Genomic DNA, 21576 nt, shown 5'->3' with positions numbered 1-21576 from the left:
TATGCAGAAGACAAAAACAGACTTTTCATAAATAAGAACATATAACCATTATTAAACAATACTGTACCTCACTGATGATAAATCTAAATTAAGAGGTCTTATTTATTTATTCATTTATTTTTATAAATCGTAGCTCACACTGGCAAAATGTTGACAAGCCTACATTGGCAAGGGTTCAGAGAAAGCATTTTCATGTGCTACTGGTGGAAATTGGATACAACTTTACCAAAAGACAAGCTTTATCAACATTTAAAATACGTCCTACATTATAATTTGATAATAAAAAGGTCATGAACAACACATTTCCATGATAGTACTTAAAAAATAATAGGAAAGGCAGAAGCCCAGTCTTGTGTGAAATGCGGCCATCCCACTGGCACCTTCTCTGTACCCTCGATGGCCAGTGTTCAGTGACTGCCCCTCCTGATTGCCCTCTCACGGCTCTGCCCAGCTCCTGCAGCATGTTTATTTATTTATTTTTTTTTTTTCTGCAGCATGTTTAAACATGTCTGCTATCTCCTCTTTTCTTCCATCTCTCAACAGGCATACCCTGAGGACTGTGCTTTTAGGCCACTATTCCTTTTCTAAACTCCTGGGTTTTGTCCCAGGATCACTTTTGTGATTCCAGCTACCCAAGCCACCTGCAGGCTCCGAAATCGTCCTCTATCCTTCACATCCACATTTTCAAGTCTTCTCCTACTTCAGCAACATTAAATGGCTGCCAAATTCCCAGCACCATGTTGAAAAAGAGCCAAAAATTTTTTTAAGACACTCTCAAAGACACTCCCAAAGCATTCCATATTTGCCACTCCTTATTAGTGTTTTTTGTTTAGCCCTGGGCTCCAGCATCTAGAAAAATCTAGATGGGAGTTTACTAGATAGCCAAGCAGACAACATAAAGGTATGGCAGAAATTGCCTTTCCCTGAGAAAGCTGGTAAGACATAACATGATTCGGGGGACATATGAAAGATTATACTAACATGGACAAGTCAATTTTCTTCATCCTCAGGAAGGGGCTCAGTGAGGGGAGTTATTAGTCTAGGCTTTTGGCTACATAGAGTAGTCCCCATTTACCCTACAACACGTTCCTAAACAGGACCCAGGAAAACAGAGCAGATCATTTCCCTCCATTCACCACTGTGGGTGGAGCAATCACTCTGGCTTTGAAGCCTGATATTATCCTATCTGTTGCAGCTAGACAATGTCCACTACCTTGCCAAGGTGAAGTGTTAACTGAATTGCATTCCACAAATATATAAATGGCAAAATGCATGCCATATATATTTTGCTACAATAAAAAAATGCTTTACCAAAATTAAGATACATTAAAACTGTTGGAAACAGGCAGTTATGAAGGTAGAGCAAACCATTTAAGGCATGTTGGGACTGTTGTGTATGGACCAGCAATCTGGAAAAGTGTTGAGAAGACTAAGCTCCTGAGGTCAGTAACAACTTCCTCACAGTGACTGCCACTGTGGCTAGAGAGGATGGCAAGAATGGGTCTTTTTCTCTGAAGGTCAAACACAAGTGGAGTCTTAAAAATCAGAAAAAAATAAAAATTAAAACAATTTTAAAATTATAAAAAGAAAAAAAAAACTAAAAATAAAAACCACTAGTGACGGAGCCTTCACTTTGGGCTAGGCACTGTACTTAATGTTTGTATACATGCTATGTCATCTAAACCTTCCACAGCAGAACTCATAAATGGTGTTGTTATTCCTGTTTTTTACTGGTATAGAAACAAAAGCTTGGAGAGGCACAACTTTACTAAGATCACCATGCCATGATCAGATGAAACCAGAGAGTGAGAAGAGCTCTAACTCCAAAGCCCATGTTTTTGTTTTGTTTTGTTTTTTGACTACAGAGCGCTGATTTACATGCAATCCAGCCAAGACTCAGAGAGAGCTAGGTAATCTCACACTCCCCAACTCATAGTCTCTCTTCTTTTGTGAATATATTTGATATAATCTTTCCTCAATACATGATATTCACATCCTTCAAAATTAACCTCAAAATTCAGTTTCTTCATGAAAATATAGAAGGTTATTTTTGTAAACCATGTACTGGAGACCTTTCTAGCACCGATATACATTTTAACAAATAACATGGATAAAAAAAAAACAATGACTATATATGCAGGTCAATGCTGAATCGATCTCTTTTCATTATGCAGTCAGTGCCTTGACCCCATGAAACCATTTATAGAGTACCTACTGCATACTACATCATAGCCTGAGTACCATGCAAGAATAATAAAAGATCTGAATCCATACTCACTTCCAAGAAGTTGTAATTTTAGTATCAGAAGTAAGACAAAAAGACTCAAATGACATTGAAAAACAAAGGTAACATACAAATGTGCAAATTAACTAAATAATGCAAAGTGAACACTTACATGCTAAGGAAATGATGAATTTATATGTGCCCAGTGAAGTCCCTGGAAAACGTTTATTTAAAACATTGCTTAGAAAGTCAATAAACGATTATGAAGATAAATACCAAGTACAGGGTCACCTGGGTGGCGCAGTCAGTTGGGCAACTGACTCCTGGTTTCCACTCAGGTTGTGATCTCAGGATCGTGGGATTGAGCCCTGTGTTGGGCTTTGCGCTCAGCATAGAGTCTGCTTGAGACTCTCTCTACCTCTCCCTCTGCCCCTCCCCACTGCTCACTCTCTTTCTCTCTAAAATAAATAAGTATTTAAAGAAAAGAAAAGAAATACCAAGTATAAGACATCCTTAGATAATCAACTGAGACTCATTCTTAGGTTCATTTTTAACTTCAAAGTCCCCAACGTTTTACAAAAGGTAGAGTTTATAAAGTAATGTAGTGATATATGTTAAAGTGGTTATAAATCTTTGAAATTTTGTTTCTTAACTAATATGGGTATCAAGACTCTTCCCTTTTCCTGTTATCACTATCTCTAACATCACCTTTGCTGAATTTTTCTAGGCCAGAGTTGGGAACTGACTATCCCAAGACAAAAACTAATACAGCCAACCTCTATGACACAAAAAAGTTACATCAGTAAGAGCAAGGCCACTCAGAAGAGGCAAAATCACAAAAGGGGAGTATAAATAATGCCCATTAATAAATAAGGGGAAGTATATTTTGTAAAAGCCAGCGATCATGACTGAGGGCACACATCTCCCTCCATACAGCGTGAGTTTTCGAGTGGGTAAAGCACACAGACTCTGTCATGGCTAGTATTATATTCATGATTTGTTCTGGGAGTCATGTTTCTCTTGTTTCAAATTAAATGCAAACACACAGTCCTTCTGTCCACATCAGATGCTTTGGTTGCTATGCTGCTTATTTTTCAATCCCATACAACCGTAATAGCCTGTGTCAATGCAGACTCAATCTCCTCCTCCAAGTTGGGGGCCCTCTGTCACTCTCAAAGAATCCCTAGGCAGCTCTGAGATACAAAATCTTCACTCAATTTCTCATCCCTCTCATTTTAATCCATTCAAAACTCCTCTGATAGAAAAGCAACTGCCAGACCTGCAATACTAAAGTATTTTAGTCTCTCTTTGGGGAAATGAAATTGATTTTCTTCATTTTCACACAAGAGAGTCCCTGGGTAACAATATTGTGTCCATTCATACCCATAATAATAATAAAAAAAATGTAGGCAACATTTCTTTACTGTACCAGAAAGGCTGAAAGGTTTTGTGGAATTCCTTTGGAGGAGGTAAGAATTCATCCTGATGCTGCTCGATCATAAGTTTACTAAGTTAAAGGTTGTCTTCTGACTGAGAGAGTTAAGTGCTATGGGCCATCCCCATCTGCTCCAAATTAGCCACAGTAGGAGGTCAGCTAGGGTCATGGATGAGGTAGGGTCGGGAGGGAGTAAGAGTCCACACTGTCCCTGGTTTATGCCCAGCATATGCCTTTCCTTCTCCTCTTGCCACACTGGACTAAATGAACCAATCATTTTCTGCCTTTGATCTTTTGACTTTAAGGTAAGGAATACCTGAGAGAAATTTCCAAGGGGAAAATTGCCAGAGAAAAAAAACAAACCCAGCAGAATTTCAGGCACCTCGAACTATTTTCCCAACTCCCAAATTCATTAACAGTATAGGTTTTGCAGAATTTCAGAAGTTTAAAAGATGGCTTAAACCTAAAGGAAGACTATGAAATATGAGAACAGTAGCTCATCAACACTTTTTAAGAACAACCTTCCATGGGGCTACAATACATAACAACAATAAAAGCGAAATTGCTCTGGTTGAAGGGAGGCTGTGAGTCTGGGGCCCCACCAGCTCCACTTCCCCTGCTCCAAACCCAACCCACTAGAAATATTTACTCTGTCAAACTCCATTGATAAGCACTGACCTAGAAAAAGAACACAGATACTCAGAATGTGCAAACTAACATCCAAAAATCTCCTCTTGGCCTTGAGGACTACCAAAGGAGCTTAAAAACCATTTCCACTTTGCAGTGTTCTCTGTCCCTTCTCGTTCACTGCCTGTCTCCTGCATAAGTATGGCACAAAACACTGTGGATAAAACAGAATACACTCTAGAATTAAGATGTTTCAGTTTCCATATTTTCCCTAAGTTTTTAAAGTTGGGATGCATATGGTAACTGATATCCTGAAAAAGTCTTCTTCCTTAAGACAAAAAAAAAAAGTAGCCCGTTTCCCAAGGTCCAAATCTCCTTAAGTAAATAGCAAAATCATTAATTAACCATGAGAACTAACCGGCAGACACGGGCTGGAAAATACAACTTTTGCCAAGAACGACACAGATACTGCGAATGATCAATCACTCTGATCCAATCAAGTTCATCCATTGACACTTCAATGAAGTATGAATAAGACCTATGAATCAAAAGAAAAATGCAGAAAAAAGTACCATATTAAAATAACAAAACCAAGTTATACTTCAATAAAACATTAAAAGATACAAAAAATATAACTTACTAATTATATTTTCTGTATTACAAACTATCAAAACTTTCTGCATAACAATCAAATTCTGATAATAATAAAATCTGTATAGATCTTGCTATTGCAGTGTGCACCACAATGTACTGTAATTCTCTCTCCACAGGTCTGTATGCCTTATTAGATCACAAGCTGCTTAAAAACAAGGAGCATGCCATATTTATCTTCACATATTCAGGGCCTAGCACACTGTCTGGCACATACCCAGCATGCAAGATATTTGTTCCTTTTCAAACAGAGCCAGGATGGCTTGCTCCTACTATATTAGATTAATAAAGCCATAATAGAAGAGAGAACAGAAAATTGGTAAGTGGGAGATGGGCCTTCTCCTTCTACCTTCCCTAGTCTGGGTGCTCAGCTCTATTCTCTCAGGGAAGCCAACTCGGAATGGTTCCTCAGAAAGACCTGCTTATCTCCCTCCCAGTCTCCACCATCCCACACAAATATGCAGCCCAAAGAAAAATAAATGACATGGGTGAAGAGATAATACGTGTTTCTTCTGGGTACAACATAGAATTTGGCAGCTAATAATCTGGCAGTAATGAAAATAGCCTATCATTCCCTAGTCAGCTACCCTGGACCATTAGATGCTGGTCCCATCCTGAACAAATCTGTATTCCCCTGTCATAAGCCAAATTTAAATTTGAGATGCAGTTATTACTTGTACTGTAATATCAACAGGAACAATCTCAGAAGATTTAGACGACCATAAATGTCAGCCTGCAACCAACAGTTGTGACCAGAAAAGGTCAGCTTATTTTGTGTCATCCCCTCATTTTCTGCTGTCCCCTCACTCCATTCATTTTATCGCTCAGTCTCAAACAGGTTATAACCTTTTATTGAACCTCTCTGGGTTATCAGTAATGCAGGTTATAATTTTACAACACATGTCAGAATCTTTTGGGCTTAAGATTCTGAATTTTTCACCTTTGCTGAGAATGATAACTTCTGTGAGAAAAGAACTGCTACATGGTCAAGCTAAGTCCCCTGTGAATGTAATGCATATACTAAAGTAAAGCGGCCTATAAATATTTAACATCATGGAAATGGTAACTACTTTCGGTTTCAAACATACTAACATTTTCTTTTATTATCTTTATACTAATTTCACAATTAATTAAACAAATATATGTAAAGCTTTGAGAACAGTACCTACCACATAAAAGTAATGAAAGTGCTATATAAGTATTATTACTGTTATACTATTATTATTAGCCCAGAGACTCTTGGAAATCACATGTGGATTAGCTCCATTTTGCCAACTAAACATCATTTTATATCCAACAAGATACATATCAGGACATATATTCTTAATAAAGAAAAAACAGATGAAGATAACCTGGGAGCCTCAAACACCCATACCTATGGGAAATGCAAACTCCCTTCATGAAGCTTCCCTCATATTTGGTTCAAATGGCCGAAAAGGCCTGAGTGGTGGCCAGTGTGCAAGGAGAAATGCAGTACCACGCAAGGGTATCATTGCCAATACTACCAAGTCCTCCCAGCCCAGACTCAAAGAGGCGTGAGTAGGGCCTAGGAGACTCTATGCCAATTTCTGGGTATAGAGGGTTTAAGTTAATGATGGCAGTCATGAGAGACAATTTTTGGTCGCCCAACTGCTCTGGTACTTCTAAGCATCATGGATGAACCCTAGAAACTACAGTGGGGGAAGTGTCAGAGGTGCTGGATAGAAGGCAGAATCTTGAAGCCACTACAAAACAGAGTGGGTTCTGAGGCTGGAGCTCACCAAATCTTTTTCACAAACTTCCTATATTTGAGAATGATTATTCATCCACACAAGAAAAGAAAATTTTTCCTTCATCCATAGGATTAAATGCATCTAAAAAGTTATAGTATTCAAAAGTAAGTAATCAAGTAAATAAATATTGGTAACCCAGAAAGAATACTAAATAACAATTAAAAGTATATTTTAAAGGGATATTTTTTTAAAGTAGAATGTTCACAATGTATTAATTACAAAGTGAAGTTAGCCTTTATTTTGTAAAACTATGTGTGGTTTTACAGATTTCTGTTTTGTGTATGTGACTAGTTAAATACATATAGTTACATGTGCTAGTTAGATACATACTAGCTATATACAAAGGTTATTAATGGCCAGTGATTTACTAATGGTTTCATTCTTCGTCTTTGTGTTTTTCTATACTATGTTTTCCATGATAAACACATATTCATTACTTTTATAAGCAGAAAAAAAGCAAAAAAAAAAATTTTTTTTTAAGGATAATAGCCTTTAACTCTTCCCCCAGAACTAAACTTCAAAAGAAATAGCAAAACGATCCCAAGGAAATAAACCATCAAATCTGAAAAGCCAAAGAAGACGACCACAAAATTAGGCCAACTCAATCAAACATAATGTCATTTTCTGTCCAAGTCATGCTAATCACTCACCGGCTATCTCGGTCCCACAGGAGTATCCGAATGTGATTGATAATAGATGGCTGACCTAGCTTAATCTCAATGCCAGAACGGCAGTCATCATCAATCGGGTGCCTAGAAAATCCATGATCCAAATCATAATTTTGAGTATCACCGTCTAATAAGGCCGACTTCAGCTCCCCTTTTACAACCTGGGCTCCATACTTCATAGTTGCAATATTTTCTTCTGGTACTACAGTTAAAAACAGAGAAAGCAAGGTTAATGATTACTTAGTAATTATTCTGTATTGTTGGGAAGAACACAAAATTCTAGCATTCTAGTTGATTTTATCACGTGCATTTCATTTAAAAATGGCAGAGAGAAGTCTGTGGAGATACAAGATGTGGAATGTCTATGAGGATTAAGATACCACCCACAGTTTAAATTCAATGACACACCAAAGCCACAGAGTGCCTAAGACTAATGTTACTAAGAAAAAGTCGGTAATACTAGAAACAAAACAAGTACTAGGACAAACAAATCAGCTCTGACATGTTCACTCTATTAGTAGCCTTAATTTAATATCTACAGGACAAAAATGGCATATAAGATGACCTATAGCTGCCATCTGGAGTGAGCGCAACATAGAAAAGCAAAGCTGACAGGTCAGATCTCTGATAAAGCGGGGAGGGGCAAGATGGCAGAAGAGTAGGGTCCCCAGTCACCCGTCCCCACCAAATTACCTAGATCACCTTCAAATCATCCTGAAAATCTACGAATTCGGCCTGAGATTTAAAGAGAGACCAGCTGGAATGCTACAGTGAGAAGAGTTCGCGCTTGTATCAAGGTAGGAAGACGGGGAAAAAGAAATAAAGACACAAAAGGCCTCCAAGGGGGAGGGGCCCCGCGAGGAGCCGGGCTGAGGCCGGGGCGAGTGTCCCCAGGACAGGAGAGCCCCGTCCCGGAGGAGCAGGAGCTGCACCGACCTTCCCGGGCGGAAAGAGGCTCGCGGGGAGTTGGAGCAGGACCCAGGAGGGCGGGGATGCCCTCGGGCTCCCGGGGACACTAACAGGCACCTGCGCCCGGGAGAGTGTGCCGAGCTCCCTAAGGGCTGCAGCGCACGGCGGGACCCGGAGCAGCTCGGAGGGGCTCGGGGGCGGCTCCGCGGAGGGGGCTGCGGGACGGGAGCAGCTCGGGGGGCTCGGGGGCGGCTCCGCGGAGGGGGCTGCGGGACGGGAGCAGCTCGGGGGGCTCGGGGGCGGCTCCGCGGAGGGGGCTGAGGGGCGGGAGCAGCTCGGAGGGGGCTCGGGGGCGGCTTCGCGGAGGGGGCTGCGGGACGGGAGCAGCTCGGGGGGCTCGGGCAGAGGAAGAGGCTCCGTGTGGAGGGGGCTGCGCGGTTCCAGGAGCAGCTCGGAGGGGCTCGGGGGCGGCTCCGCGGAGGGGGCTGCGGGGCGGGAGCAGCTCGGGGGGCTCGGGGGCGGCTCCGCGGAGGGGGCTGCGGGGCGGGAGCGCGAATCCAACAGCGCAGGCCCCGCGAGCACAGGGCGCCGGGACACAGCCCGGGATCCGGCCTCCCCCGGGACACGCAGAGGCTGGGAGGGCCCAGGACCCCAAGGACGCTCCTGCCCGGAGCCTCCAGGCCCTGCAAATGGAGGGCTCCCTAGTTACTGCGGCAGCTGACTCTAGGGCTCCAGAGCTGGCTGCCACCACTGCGGTTGTTCCTCCTGCGGCCTCACGGGGTAAACAACCCCCACTGAGCCCTGTACCAGGGAGGGGGCAGAGCAGCTCCCCCAAGTGCTCACACCTGAAAATCAGCACAACAGGCCCATCCCCCAGAAGACCAACGAGACGGACAAGTTCCAGGGGAAGCCAAGGGACTTAAAGTATACAGAATCAGAAGATACTCCCCCATGTTTTTGGGTTTTTTTTTCTTTTTGATTTGTTTGCTTCCCCCACCCTTTTTTTTTCCCTTTCTTTTTCTCTCTTTTTCTTCTCTTCTTCCTTTTTTCTTGTTTTTTTTCTCTTTTCTTTCCTTCTTTCTCTCCTCCCTTTTTCTCCTTCTCCCAATACAACTTGTTTTTGGCCACTCTGCACTGAGCAAAATGACTAGAAAGAAAACCTCACCTCAAAAGAAAGAATCAGAAACAGTCCTCTCTCCCACAGAGTTACAAAATCTGGATTACAATTCAATGTCAGAAAGCTAATTCAGAAGCACTATTATACAGCTACTGGTGGCTCTAGAAAAAAGCATAAAGGACTCAAGAGACTTCTTGACTGCAGAATTTAGATCCAATCAGGCAGAAATTAAAAATCAATTGAATGAGATGCAATCCAAACTAGAAGTCCTAACGACAAGGGTTAACGAGGTGGAAGAACGAGTAAGTGACATAGAAGACAAGTTGATGGCAAAGAGGGAAACTGAGGAAAAAAGAGACAAACAATTAAAAGACCATGAAGATAGATTAAGGGAAATAAACGACAGCCTGAGGAAGAAAAACCTACGTTTAACTGGGGTTCCCAAGGGTGCCGAAAAGACAGAGGGCCAGAATATGTATTTAAACAAATGATAGCTGAAAACTTTCCTAATCTGGGAAGGGAAACAGGCATTCAGATCCAGGAAATAGAGAGATCCCCCCACTAAAATCAATAAAAACCGTTCAACACCTCGACATCTAATAGTTAAGCTTGCAAATTCCAAAGATAAAGAGAAGATCCTTAAAGCAGCAAGAGACAAGAAATCCCTGACTTTTATGGGGAGGAGTATTAGGGTAACAGCAGACCTCTCCACAGAGACCTGGCAGGCCAGAAAGGGCTGGCAGGATATATTCAGGGTCCTAAATGAGAAGAACATGCAACCAAGAATATCCAGCAAGGCTCTCATTCAAAATGGAAGGAGAGATAAAGAGCTTCCAAGACAGGCAGGAACTGAAAGAATATGTGACCTCCAAACCAGCTCTGCAAAAAATTTTAGGGGGACTCTTAAAATTCCCCTTTAAGAAGAAGTTCAGTGGAACAATCCACAAAAACAAGGACTGAATAGATATCATGATGACACTAAACTCCTACCTTTCGATAGTAACTCTGAACGTGAACGGGCCTAATGACCCCATCAAAAGGCGCAGGGTTTCAGACTGGATAAAAAAGCAGGACCCATCTATTTGCTGTCTACAAGAGACTCATTTTAGACAGAAGAACACCTTCAGCCTAAAAATAAAAGGTTGGGGAACCATTTACCATTCAAATGGTTCTCAAAAGAAAGCAGGGGTAGCCATCCTTATATCAGATAAACTAAAATTTACCTCGAAGACTGTAGTGAGAGATGAAGAGGGACACTATATCATACTTAAAGGATCTATCCAACAAGAGGACTTAACAATCCTCAATATATATGCCCTGAATGTGGGAGCTGCCAAATATATAAATAAATTAATAACCAAAGTGAAGAAATACTTAGATAATAATACACTTATACTTGGTGACTTCAATCTAGCTCTTTCTATACTCGATAGGTCTTCTAAACACAACATCTCCAAAGAAACGAGAGCTTTAAATGATACACTGGACCAGATGGATTTCACAGATATCTACAGAACTTTACATCCAAACTCAACTGAATACACATTCTTCTCAAGTGCACATGGAACTTTCTCCAGAATAGACCACATACTGGGTCACAAATCGGGTCTGAACCGATACCAAAAGATTGGGATCGTCGCCTGCATATTCTCAGACCATAATACCTTGAAATTAGAACTAAATCACAAGAAGTTTGGAAGGACCTCAAACACGTGGAGGTTAAGGACCATCCTGCTAAAAGATGAAAGGGTCAACCAGAAAATTAAGGAAGAATTAAAAAGATTCATGGAAACTAATGAGAATGAAGATACAGCCGTTCAAAATCTTTGGAATGCAGCAAAAGCAGTCCTAAGGGGGAAATACATCGCAATACAAGCAGCCATTCAAAAACTGGAAAGAACTCAAATACAAAAGCTAACCTTACACATAAAGGAGCTAGAGAAAAAACAGCAAATAGATCGTACACCCAGCAGAAGAAGAGAGTTAATAAAGATTCGAGCAGAACTCAACGAAATCGAGACCAGAAGAACTGTGGAACACATTAACAGAACCAGGAGTTGGTTCTTTGAAAGAATTAATAAGATAGATAAACCATTAGCCAGCCTTATTAAAAACAAAATAGAAAAGACTCAAATTAATAAAATCATGAATAAAAAAGGAGAGATCACTACCAACACCAAGGAAATACAAACGATTTTAAAAACATATTATGAGCAGTTATACACCAATAAATTAGGCAATCTAGAAGAAATGGACGCATTCCTGGAAAGCCACAAACTACCAAAACTGGAACAGGAAGAAATAGAAAACCTGAACAGGCCAATAACCAGGGAGGAAATTGAAGCAGTCATCAAATACCTCCGAAGACACAAAAGTCCAGGGCCAGATGGTTCCCCAGGGGAATTCTATCAAACGTTTAAAGAAGAAACCATACCTATTCTACTAAAGCTGTTTGGAAAGATAGAAAGAGATGGAGTACTTCCAAATTCGTTCTATGAGGCCAGCATCACCTTAATTCCAAAACCAGACAAAGACCCCACCAAAAAGGAGAATTACAGACCAATATCCCTGATGAACATGGATGCAAAAACTCTCAACAAGATACTGGCCAATAGGATCCATTAAGAAAATTATTCACCATGACCAAGTAGGATTTATCCCCGGGACACAAGACTGGTTCAACACTCGTAAAACAATCAATGTGATTCATCATATCAGCAGGAGAAAAACCAAGAACCATATGATCCTCTCATTAGATGCAGAGAAAGCATTTGACAAAATACAGCATCCATTCCTGATCAAAACTCTTCAGAGTATAGGGATAGAGGGAACATTCCTCAACATCTTAAAAGCCATCTATGAAAAGCCCACAGCAAATATCATTCTCAATGGGGAAGCACTGAGAGCCTTTCCCCTAATATTAGGAACAAGACAGGGATGTCTACTCTCACTACTGCTATTCAACATAGTACTGGAAGTCCTAGCCTCAGCAATCAGACAACAAAAAGACATTAAAGGCATTCAAATTGGCAAAGAAGTAGTCAAACTCTCCCTCTTCACCGATGACATGATACTCTACATAGAAAACCCAAAAGCCTCCACCCCAAGATTGCTAGAACTCATACAGCAATTTGGTAGCATGGCAGGATACAAAATCAATGCCCAGAAATCAATGGCATTTCTATACACTAACAATGAGACTGAAGAAAGAGAAATTAAGGAGTCCATCCCATTTACAATTGCACCCAAAAGCATAAGATACCTAGAAATAAACCTAACCAGAGGTAAAGGATCTATACCCTAAAAACTATAGAACACTTCTGAAAGAAATTGAGGAAGACACAAAGAGATAGAAAAATATTCCATGCTTCTGGATTGGCAGAATTAATATTGTGAAAATGTCAATGTTACCCAGGGCAATTTACACGTTTAATGCAATCCCTATCAAAATAACATGGACTTTCTTCAGAGAGTTAGAACAAATTATTTTAAGATTTGTGTGGAATCAGAAAAGACCCCGAATAGCCAGGGGAATTTTACAAAAGAAAACCATATCTGGGGGCATCACAATGCCAGATTTCAGGTTGTACTACAAAGCTGTGTACTACAAAGCATCATCAAGACAGTGTGGTATTGGCACAAAAACAGACACATAGATCAATGGAACAGAATAGAGAACCCAGAAGTGGACCCTGAACTTTATGGCCAACTAATATTCGATAAAGGAGGAAAGACTATCCATTGGAAGAAAGACAGTCTCTTCAATAAATGGTGCTGGGAAAAGTGGACATCCACATGCAGAAGAATGAAACTAGACCACTCTCTTGCACCATACACAAAGATAAACTCAAAATGGATGAAAGATCTAAATGTGAGACAAGATTCCATCAAAATCCTAGAGGAGAACACAGGCAACACCCTTTTTGAACTCGGCCACAGTAACTTCTTGCAAGATACATCCAGGAAGGCAAAAGAAACAAAAGCAAAAATGAACTATTGGGACTTCATCAAGATAAGAAGCTTTTGCACAGCAAAGGATACAGTCAACAAAACTAAAAGACAACCTACAGAATGGGAGAAGATATTTGCAAATGACGTATCAGATAAAGGGCTAGTTTCCAAGATCTATAAAGAACTTCTTAAACTCAACACCAAAGAAACAATCCAATCATGAAATGGGCAAAAGACATGAAGAGAAATCTCACAGAGGAAGACATAGACATGGCAACAAGCACATGAGAAAATGCTCCACATCACTTGCCATCAGGGAAATACAAATCAAAACCACAATGAGATACCACCTCACACCAGTGAGAATGGGGAAAATTAACAAGGCAGGAAACCACAAATGTTGGAGAGGATGCGGAGAAAAGGGAACCCTCTTACACTGTTGGTGGGAATGTGACCTGGTGCAGCCACTCTGGAAAACTGTGTGGAGGTTCCTCAAAGAGTTAAAAATAGACCTGCCCTACGACCCAGCAATTGCACTGTTGGGGATTTACCCCAAAGATTCAGATGCAATGAAACGCCGGGACACCTGCACCCCAATGTTTATAACAGCAATGTCCACAATAGCCAAACTGTGGAAGGAGCCTCGGTGTCCATCGAAAGATGAATGGATAAAGAAGATGTGGTTTATGTATACAATGGAATATTACTCAGCCATTAGAAACAACAGATACCCACCATTTGCTTCAATGTGGATGGAACTGGAGGGTATTATGCTGAGTGAAGTTAGTCAATCGGAGAAGGACAAACATTATATGGTCTCATTCATTTGCGGAATATACATAATAGTGAAAGGAAATATAAGGGAAGGGAGAAGAAATGTGTGGGAAACATCAGAAAGGGAGACAGAACATAAAGACTCCTAACTCTGGGAAACGAACTAGGGGTGGTGGAAGGGGAGGGGGGTGGGGGTGAATGGGTGACGGGCACGGAGGGGGGCACTTGACAGGATGAGCACTGGGTGTTATTCTGTATGTTGGTAAATTGAACACGAATAAAAAATAAATTTATTAAAAAAAAAGATCTCTGATAAAGCAACATAAGACACATTACAATACATATACTAGAGTTGCTGGACACGGACCATACACAGATAATACTCAAGAAGTTAATCTAGCTAAAAAACAATTTGTGTAAAAGGTGTATTTTTACTTCACTTGAGCATTTTTACAACTGAAAATTCAGTCTGTCATCAAAATCAATGTTATGGTTCTAATTAAACTCCTTCCCCCTTCCCACACTAGATTTATTAAGTGTCAATTGTTTCTGGAACTCTGAAGTCCTCCTTGCAAAGCTTGCTTCACAGATCTGGAGCCTGTCCTCTAGGTGCCAACGTTCTAACTGACACTCCCCGTGGAGGGACAGGTGGCAGCTTTAGCAGATGTGAAGAGCTTGACCTTCAGAGTCAGAGTTCAAATAGTGGCGACACCTTTAACCAGGCAAACCACTTTGGGGAAGTTATCTTCTCTGAACTTCAGTCTCTCAAGAGGGCAATCCCTAGCCCCAAGTGTTTTCGCTTATTTGTTGGAAGGGTTGAATGAGATGATACTTGCAAAGCACATAGTAAGCTCTAAAAAATAATTTATCAGAATGATTACAAAGTTATATACTAAAAAACACACAATAATAAGAGAACTAAGCAAGTTTACAGACTATAAATAAATGCTGAATTCTCACAGTACATATACATCTTGACTATGTGATCTGAATAGGGAACAGTGCAAGCTATAATAAGGCTCTTAGGGAAAAGGGGTAAGTAACTCATCACCGTATATTTCTTTGAAAATGTGGTTTTAAAAAAAATTTTTTTCAGGGATGCCTGGGTGGCTCAGTTGATTAAGTGTCTGACTTTTGATTTTAGCTCAGGTCGTGATCTCAGGGTTGTGAGATTGAGCCCTGCATCAGGCTCTGTGCTGGCCACAGAGCCTGCTTATGATTTTCTCTCTTTCCTGAACCCCTGGTCGCACACACACATGCTCACGCTCTCTCTCTCTATATATATAATTATATATAATATAAATTATATTAAAATAATTATTTTAATATTATTTTATATTTTATATTATTTATATTAAAATAATAAAATTATATATTACATTGAAAATTATATATATATGATTTTCATTACATTGAAAATTATATATATATATATATATATATATTTATATAATTTTCAGATGAAGCCAGGTAAAGAGAGTGATAACAAAGATGACAATAATGCAGGTGACAAATGGGGGGTGCATGGGACTATTTAACTTGCAAAAGGCTAAGGCAACTCAGAAAAGAAAAAAGCAAATGAAACCTAGTCATGCTCAACCTCTTCTGCGTTTTTCATACAGGTTTATAACTTCCTGAGTTCTATTAGTTCATGGTAATCGTACATATTCTTCATATTTATTTCTCACTTATTTAACAAACCTTATTAATTCCTTTGATTTACTCCTTATAACTCTTTGCATGAAATACCATTATGTGTCCATTTCACAGATGGGGAAGTAAGGGCAGAGAAAAGCCAGACAGACTTTGGTTCCTAAGGTCACAGAGCCCGCCAGTGACAGAGCTATGATTAGAACTTGGCAGTCTGCCTCCAGGAGCCCTGCCTGCCACCTCTCTCATAAGGATTTTTGACGGGAAGACCATATTTATCCCTCTCTCTAATCCCTTCCCTGTAAGGTGGCCTAAGACTCAGAGGGAAAAAACAGAGTCTGATATATTGGGATCCCTGGGTGGCGCAGCAGTTTGGCGCCTGCCTTTGGCCCAGGGCGCAATCCTGGAGACCCGGGATCAAATCCCACGTCGGGCTCCCGGTGCATGGAGCCTGCTTCTCCCTCTGCCTGTGTCTCTGCCTCTCTCTCTCTCTCTCTGTGACTATCATAAATAATAAAATAAATAAAAATTAAAAAAAAAAACAGAGTCTGATATAGGATAAAAACAAACAAAGTTGTATTTAAAGTGAGAAGACTTGGGCTCCACCACCCACTGGCCCTGAGTGAGACCCCTCAGTGCCTTTGAATCAGAATCTGTTTTCTCATCTACAAATAATGCTATGTCCAACCCACCCACTGCATTACTGTAAATATCGTACCACAAATAATACATGCTACAGTACCCTGTAAGTATAAAGCATTCAGCCAAAAACCATTTACAGAGGATTCAATCTGTACCAGATACCATAGGAATCTATGAGAGAATGAAACAGAAATGGGTCCTGCCCTCCTGCAGCCTCCAATCTAGAGATGAAGCAGTTTATAAAGCAAACAAAAACTTCCAATTTGCACTTTTCAGTGTCAACAATGTGTACCCCTTGGTAAAAAGAGATCTGTTCCTTTATTGCTGGGTGTAAAATGTGGGGGTCTGAAGCCTGTTGTTGAAGACCACTGGAACCACCTCCAACAGTTCTGACACCATTAGTCAAGACCACGCCAAAAAGGGAGGAACTCAAGCTTTCAGAATTTAGAAAGTGTTGCTACTCTTTGATTTTCTCTAAATATAAGCTCCTTCATCTCTAAAATTTATCAAGCTCAGAATAAAACACTAGGCACAAAGGTTTCAAGTGACTATAACTAAAAGTCTAAAATAGAAATGAAATTGCTACAAGTCTAAAGTCTTCTTTTGAAGTTTATTTCAAGAGTGCTTGAGAACTTTTCTAACTATTCTTGATACAGATCCCCTGAAAGTATCTTTTACTTTAAAACGGGAAACATTTACACAAGTGGAAATTCTCTCATGGTGACCATAATCTGAATGTCTCATGGGATAAAAATCCAACTCCCAAGTATTTGTGCATGTGTGTATGTCTGCATGCATATGAAAAACCTATAGTTACATTTAAGAAGAATTTAAGAAGAAAAGTGATCATGAGAAAATTCAAGTCATAGTAAAATACCTCAAACCACAAATATTCTTACCATCTATAATTTTATCAGTAGAGAAAAAGAGCTCTGAGCTCTCAAAGAATATAGGGTGTTAGGGATTAAACAACATAGCAGATAACAAAAGTTTTCCTTATGTTTGTAATTTTGGATGCATTTTACAAACATGAAAAAAATTAAGCTTTGAAGTTCCACAGCTAGGCAGAAACAAGCCAATTATTAGAAAAACAAAGAAAATGAATAAGACCTGCCGCTAGTGAAACAGTGCCAAAATCTGAGTGCTGCTAGGCTAATTATCTTGAGTTTTTCTTTAATTGTGTTATGTTCTTAATTATCCTTTACTGAACTTTCTAGTAGTTCTTTACTGAACTATCTTTACTGAACTATCTCAGCCTAAGATTACCATCTAGGCTGAGATAGTTGTCCACTCATGATGGGTAACATTTGGAGCCACACTCAGTTCTCTGCCCACTGCAATCTCTTTACCTAATTCTGTACCCCAAATCATTTTGTACTCCCCAACCTGACTTCCCTGAAAAACGTGTGGCTGCTCCCTTGTAACAAACACAGCATTACAAATGGCTTCCTTGACACTCCTGTCTTCCAACTCTCCCCATTATCTCCACTCTCCACAAGCTTCCTCTCCACACTTAACAGTACTGGTGCTCAAACACACCAAACACAAAACAGAAACAGACAATATTCCAGGCAGGAGACTCTATTGAAGAGCACTGGCCTCATGAGTCAGATCAGCACTTTGGTTCCAGCTCAGGCATTGATTTCACTCAGTAACTTTAGGCAAGTTACTTATAAAGATCACAGAATGAAAACTTCTAAGAGCTGAATGGAACCTTCATCCTATTTATTATTTAAAGAACAGAAAACTCCTAAGCTGTCTTCTGTGTGCTGGACTGCAGTGGACTCAGCCTCCAGCAGCTCATCATCTCATACAGACAAGTACATATCGGACATAAAATGCCTCCACTGAGGAATACTCAGGAGGGATTCCTTGTGAAGCCCCTAGTTTACCAATGAAGATACTATAAACTGTAGTTGGAGAGATAAATAAAATATAAGTCAAAAAGTTTTAAAGTATTAAAAGTTTCAGGGGTAGCTGGGTGGCTCAGTCGGTTGAGTAGCTGACTCTTGGCTTTGACTCAGGTCCCGAGCTCAAGCCCTGCACTGGGCTCCATGCTCAGCAGTAAGTCTGCTTGAGACTCTCTCTCCCTCTGCCCTTCCATTGGCTTGTGCTTCTTCTCTCTCTCTCAAATAAATAAATAAAATGTTTTAAAAAGTGAAATCTTGAGAATGGAAGTTGTGATATGCTCCCTGCTATAAACATGTGAAGAAATAATAAATTGTTATTTCCTCTTATTATTATTTCCTCAATAATAATTATGGTCCTCTTTCCTAAAGTCTAGAATCTTAGACACGCACAAGTCATCTGGGTGGCTCAGGGGTTGAGCATCTGTCTTTGGCTCAGGGCGTGATCCTGGGGTACGGGATCAAGTTCGACATCAGGCTTCCCACAGGGAGCCTGATTCTACCTCTGCCTATTTCTCTGCCTCTCTCTCTGTGTCTCTCATGAATAAATAAATAAAATCTTTTAAAAATATAAAGTAAAATAAAATCTGAGACACACAAAAGTAGTATAATCCAGTCTGATCAGAAAAACCACTTTCAAGGCAGAAATAATACCTCAATAGTTATGACAAACTAAGCATTAAGGGAATGGTTTGAGTGCAGGTAGTTAAAATATTCTAAGGAAAAAAAATAATTTCATTAAGAGATAATTCCTTTCCCCAGGTGTGTGTACAAAACTAGCCAAAACCATCTCCCCAGAAAGACTAATCATAACTGTTAAGTTAAAAAATAACCTTTGTGGGTGGTGGTGCCTGGGTGGCTCTGCAGTTCAGCTGCCTTCTGCTCAGGGCTTGATCCTGGGATCCTGGGACTGAGTTATGCATTAGGCTCCCCACAGGGAGCCTGCTTCTCCCTCTGCCTCTGTGTCTCTCTGCCTCTTGGTGTCTCTCATGAATAAATAAATAAAATCTTTAAAAAATATATCCTTCGGATCCCCCTTTTTTTCTGCTCAGGGCTTGATCCTGGGATCCTGGGACTGAGTTATGCATTAGGCTCCCCACAGGGAGCCTGCTTCTCCCTCTGCCTCTGTGTCTCTGCCTCTTTCTTGGTGTCTCTCATGAATAAATAAATAAATAAAATCTTTAAAAAATATATCCTTTGGATCCCCCCCTTTTTTTTTAAGGAGGAGAAACATTGCTGTAATTTGGTTAAAATCCTCAGGATATGCAGCTCTGAGAATTGAACCCCCAACTACCAATACTAATCAACTCAAAAGAAAAAGCATTAGTATCTGTGCAGTCCCCAGTCCAGGAGAGAACCTCTCCACAATTCATGAAAAGTCCCAAAGACTATAGCTATAAAGCTATATATATATAAAGCTATATATAGCTATAAAGCTATACCCAGGGGAGAACAAACAAATTTGGTCAACAGTTTCAAAATAAGCATAACTATCCTTCCAGAACACTCTAGGAAGACTTCTGAAATTTTATTTTTTTAAGATTTTATTTATTTATTTGTGAGACAGGGAGAGAGGGAGGGAGGGAGGGAAGGAGGGGGGGGATCGAGCAAGCAAGCATGAACAGGGGGAGAGGAAGGGCCAGAGGGAGAGGGTAAAGTAGACCCGGCTGAGCAGGGAGCTAGAGCTGAATGCAGGGCTCAATCCCAGGACCCTGAGATCATGACCTGAGGGGAAGGCAGACACTTCATGGACTAAGCCACCCAGGCGCCTCAACTTCTAAAGTTTTAGACTATGTTTTCTTAACAGTGAAGAAATGTAATAAAAGAAAATAATGGTATATTTGGATAACATTTACTTAGAGAATAACCTATTTTTTAAGGAGCTTATAGGAAAGTGATATGCATCCTTGGTGTTAATATTGCTGATTTTGCTGTCCATATAGGTAAAAAGTCAGAAAACCAGCCTGTTGTTTAATCATTTCTCAAGTTTAGAAGTTAGATAAAGATTCCCAAATATCTGTATAATTTCTTCCTCAAGATCCCACTGATTTATCCCAAATGAAAAATTTAACAGGGATCCCTGGGTGGCGCAGCGGTTTAGCGCCTGCCTTTGCCCCAGGGCGCGATCCTGGAGACCCGGGATCGGGTCCCACGTCGGGCTCCCGGTGCATGGAGCCTGCTTCTCCCTCTGCCTGTGTCTCTGCCTCTCTTTCTCTCTGTGACTATCATAAAAAAAAAAAAAAAAAAAAAAAGAAAAATTTAACATTTATAAGTAATAATTATGTAAATATATCATCCAGAACTGAGTGTGCCTCAGCTTATTGAGTACTCCCTTTCACAGTAGTCTCATGGCTTCATTATAACCCAAGTCTGACACCTACATTGACCAGCTGGTCAATTCTAAGCTACCACCAACTATGTAAAGTGTCCAAAGCATCTCCTCAGTCCTGCAAAAGTGTCCCAAGCCTATCCCTGTAATGAATTTAGTTATAGGGCCCTACCAACACCTCAAATCAAAGCTAGGGCAACAAGGGAGAAAAAGGAACTTATATGAGAGGATCAGACAATGATGACTTAGAAATTCTAAAATACAATTTTACTCATCTTGTTACTTCTCCCCCCTCCACTGTCCCACTCTTTATCCAAGACTACCCTCAACTAGGACCCCTCTCTAGCACCTCTGGTCTCCTCCCAGACCTCTCTCGAGCTGTTCCTCTAGCTGTCATAGTATTTCTCTACTGCCTTTCATTCTAATTCACACACATGCTTCTATGACCAATGCAGTAATTCCTACAGACTGACAGAGGTGAGGAAGAACACAAATAATGATAACAATGGTTTCCTAGATTGAGTTTACAGACATTATTTGCATACATTATTTAAATTCTCATAAAATATTAGGAAACTTGATGGGGACTTTTTAGTAGGACTAAAAGTATAATTCCTTATGGAACTTAATATCAAGTCACACAACTAGCAAGTGACTCATTCAGGATTTGAGGTCAAACTTCTTTAGTTCCAAAACCAATACTTTTTCTTCTATATCCAGTGAAAAGAAGGGTTATAGAAGCCAACTGAGGAGAGAACTTCTATACAGAGAAGGTGGTCACTGGTATCTAAGGATGCTGAAAGATCAGAAAATGAGGACTGAGAGAAAACTTTGGCATATAAATTATGGTCGGTTGGTGAGTTGTCTGAGCAGAAGCTTGGGTAAACAGGGAGTTAGGCATCGGTTTGAAAAGATAGTAA

The 21576-nt window shown here is 40.3% G+C and overlaps 1 protein-coding gene across 9 annotated transcripts in view; it reads right to left on the bottom strand.

Moving 5' to 3' along the window:
* The window catches only part of BTBD9 (BTB domain containing 9), a 410681-nt gene that overhangs the window by 343267 nt on the left and 45838 nt on the right, over positions 1–21576 (bottom strand). For 8 of the 9 annotated variants that reach the window (XR_012034324.1, XR_012034323.1, XR_012034326.1 and 5 more), the window contains 2 exons: positions 7360–7579; positions 4705–4824 (listed from right to left, as the gene is read on the bottom strand). Coding sequence is in view for 6 of the 9 variants with exons in the window: in XM_072833183.1 (XP_072689284.1) it covers positions 4705–4824; positions 7360–7579 (340 nt within the window). In the remaining 3 variants the exon portion in view is untranslated. The remainder of the gene's footprint in view (positions 1–4704; positions 4825–7359; positions 7580–21576) is intronic. The other variant, XM_072833188.1, reaches the window with a different exon arrangement.

Source organism: Canis lupus, chromosome 7, assembly GCF_048164855.1.
Source record: "Canis lupus baileyi chromosome 7, mCanLup2.hap1, whole genome shotgun sequence".
In the NCBI taxonomy this organism is placed as follows: domain Eukaryota; kingdom Metazoa; phylum Chordata; class Mammalia; order Carnivora; family Canidae; genus Canis; species Canis lupus.
The sequence above is the reverse complement of the archived record's forward strand: the minus strand, read 5'-3'. Positions and strand labels throughout refer to the sequence as shown.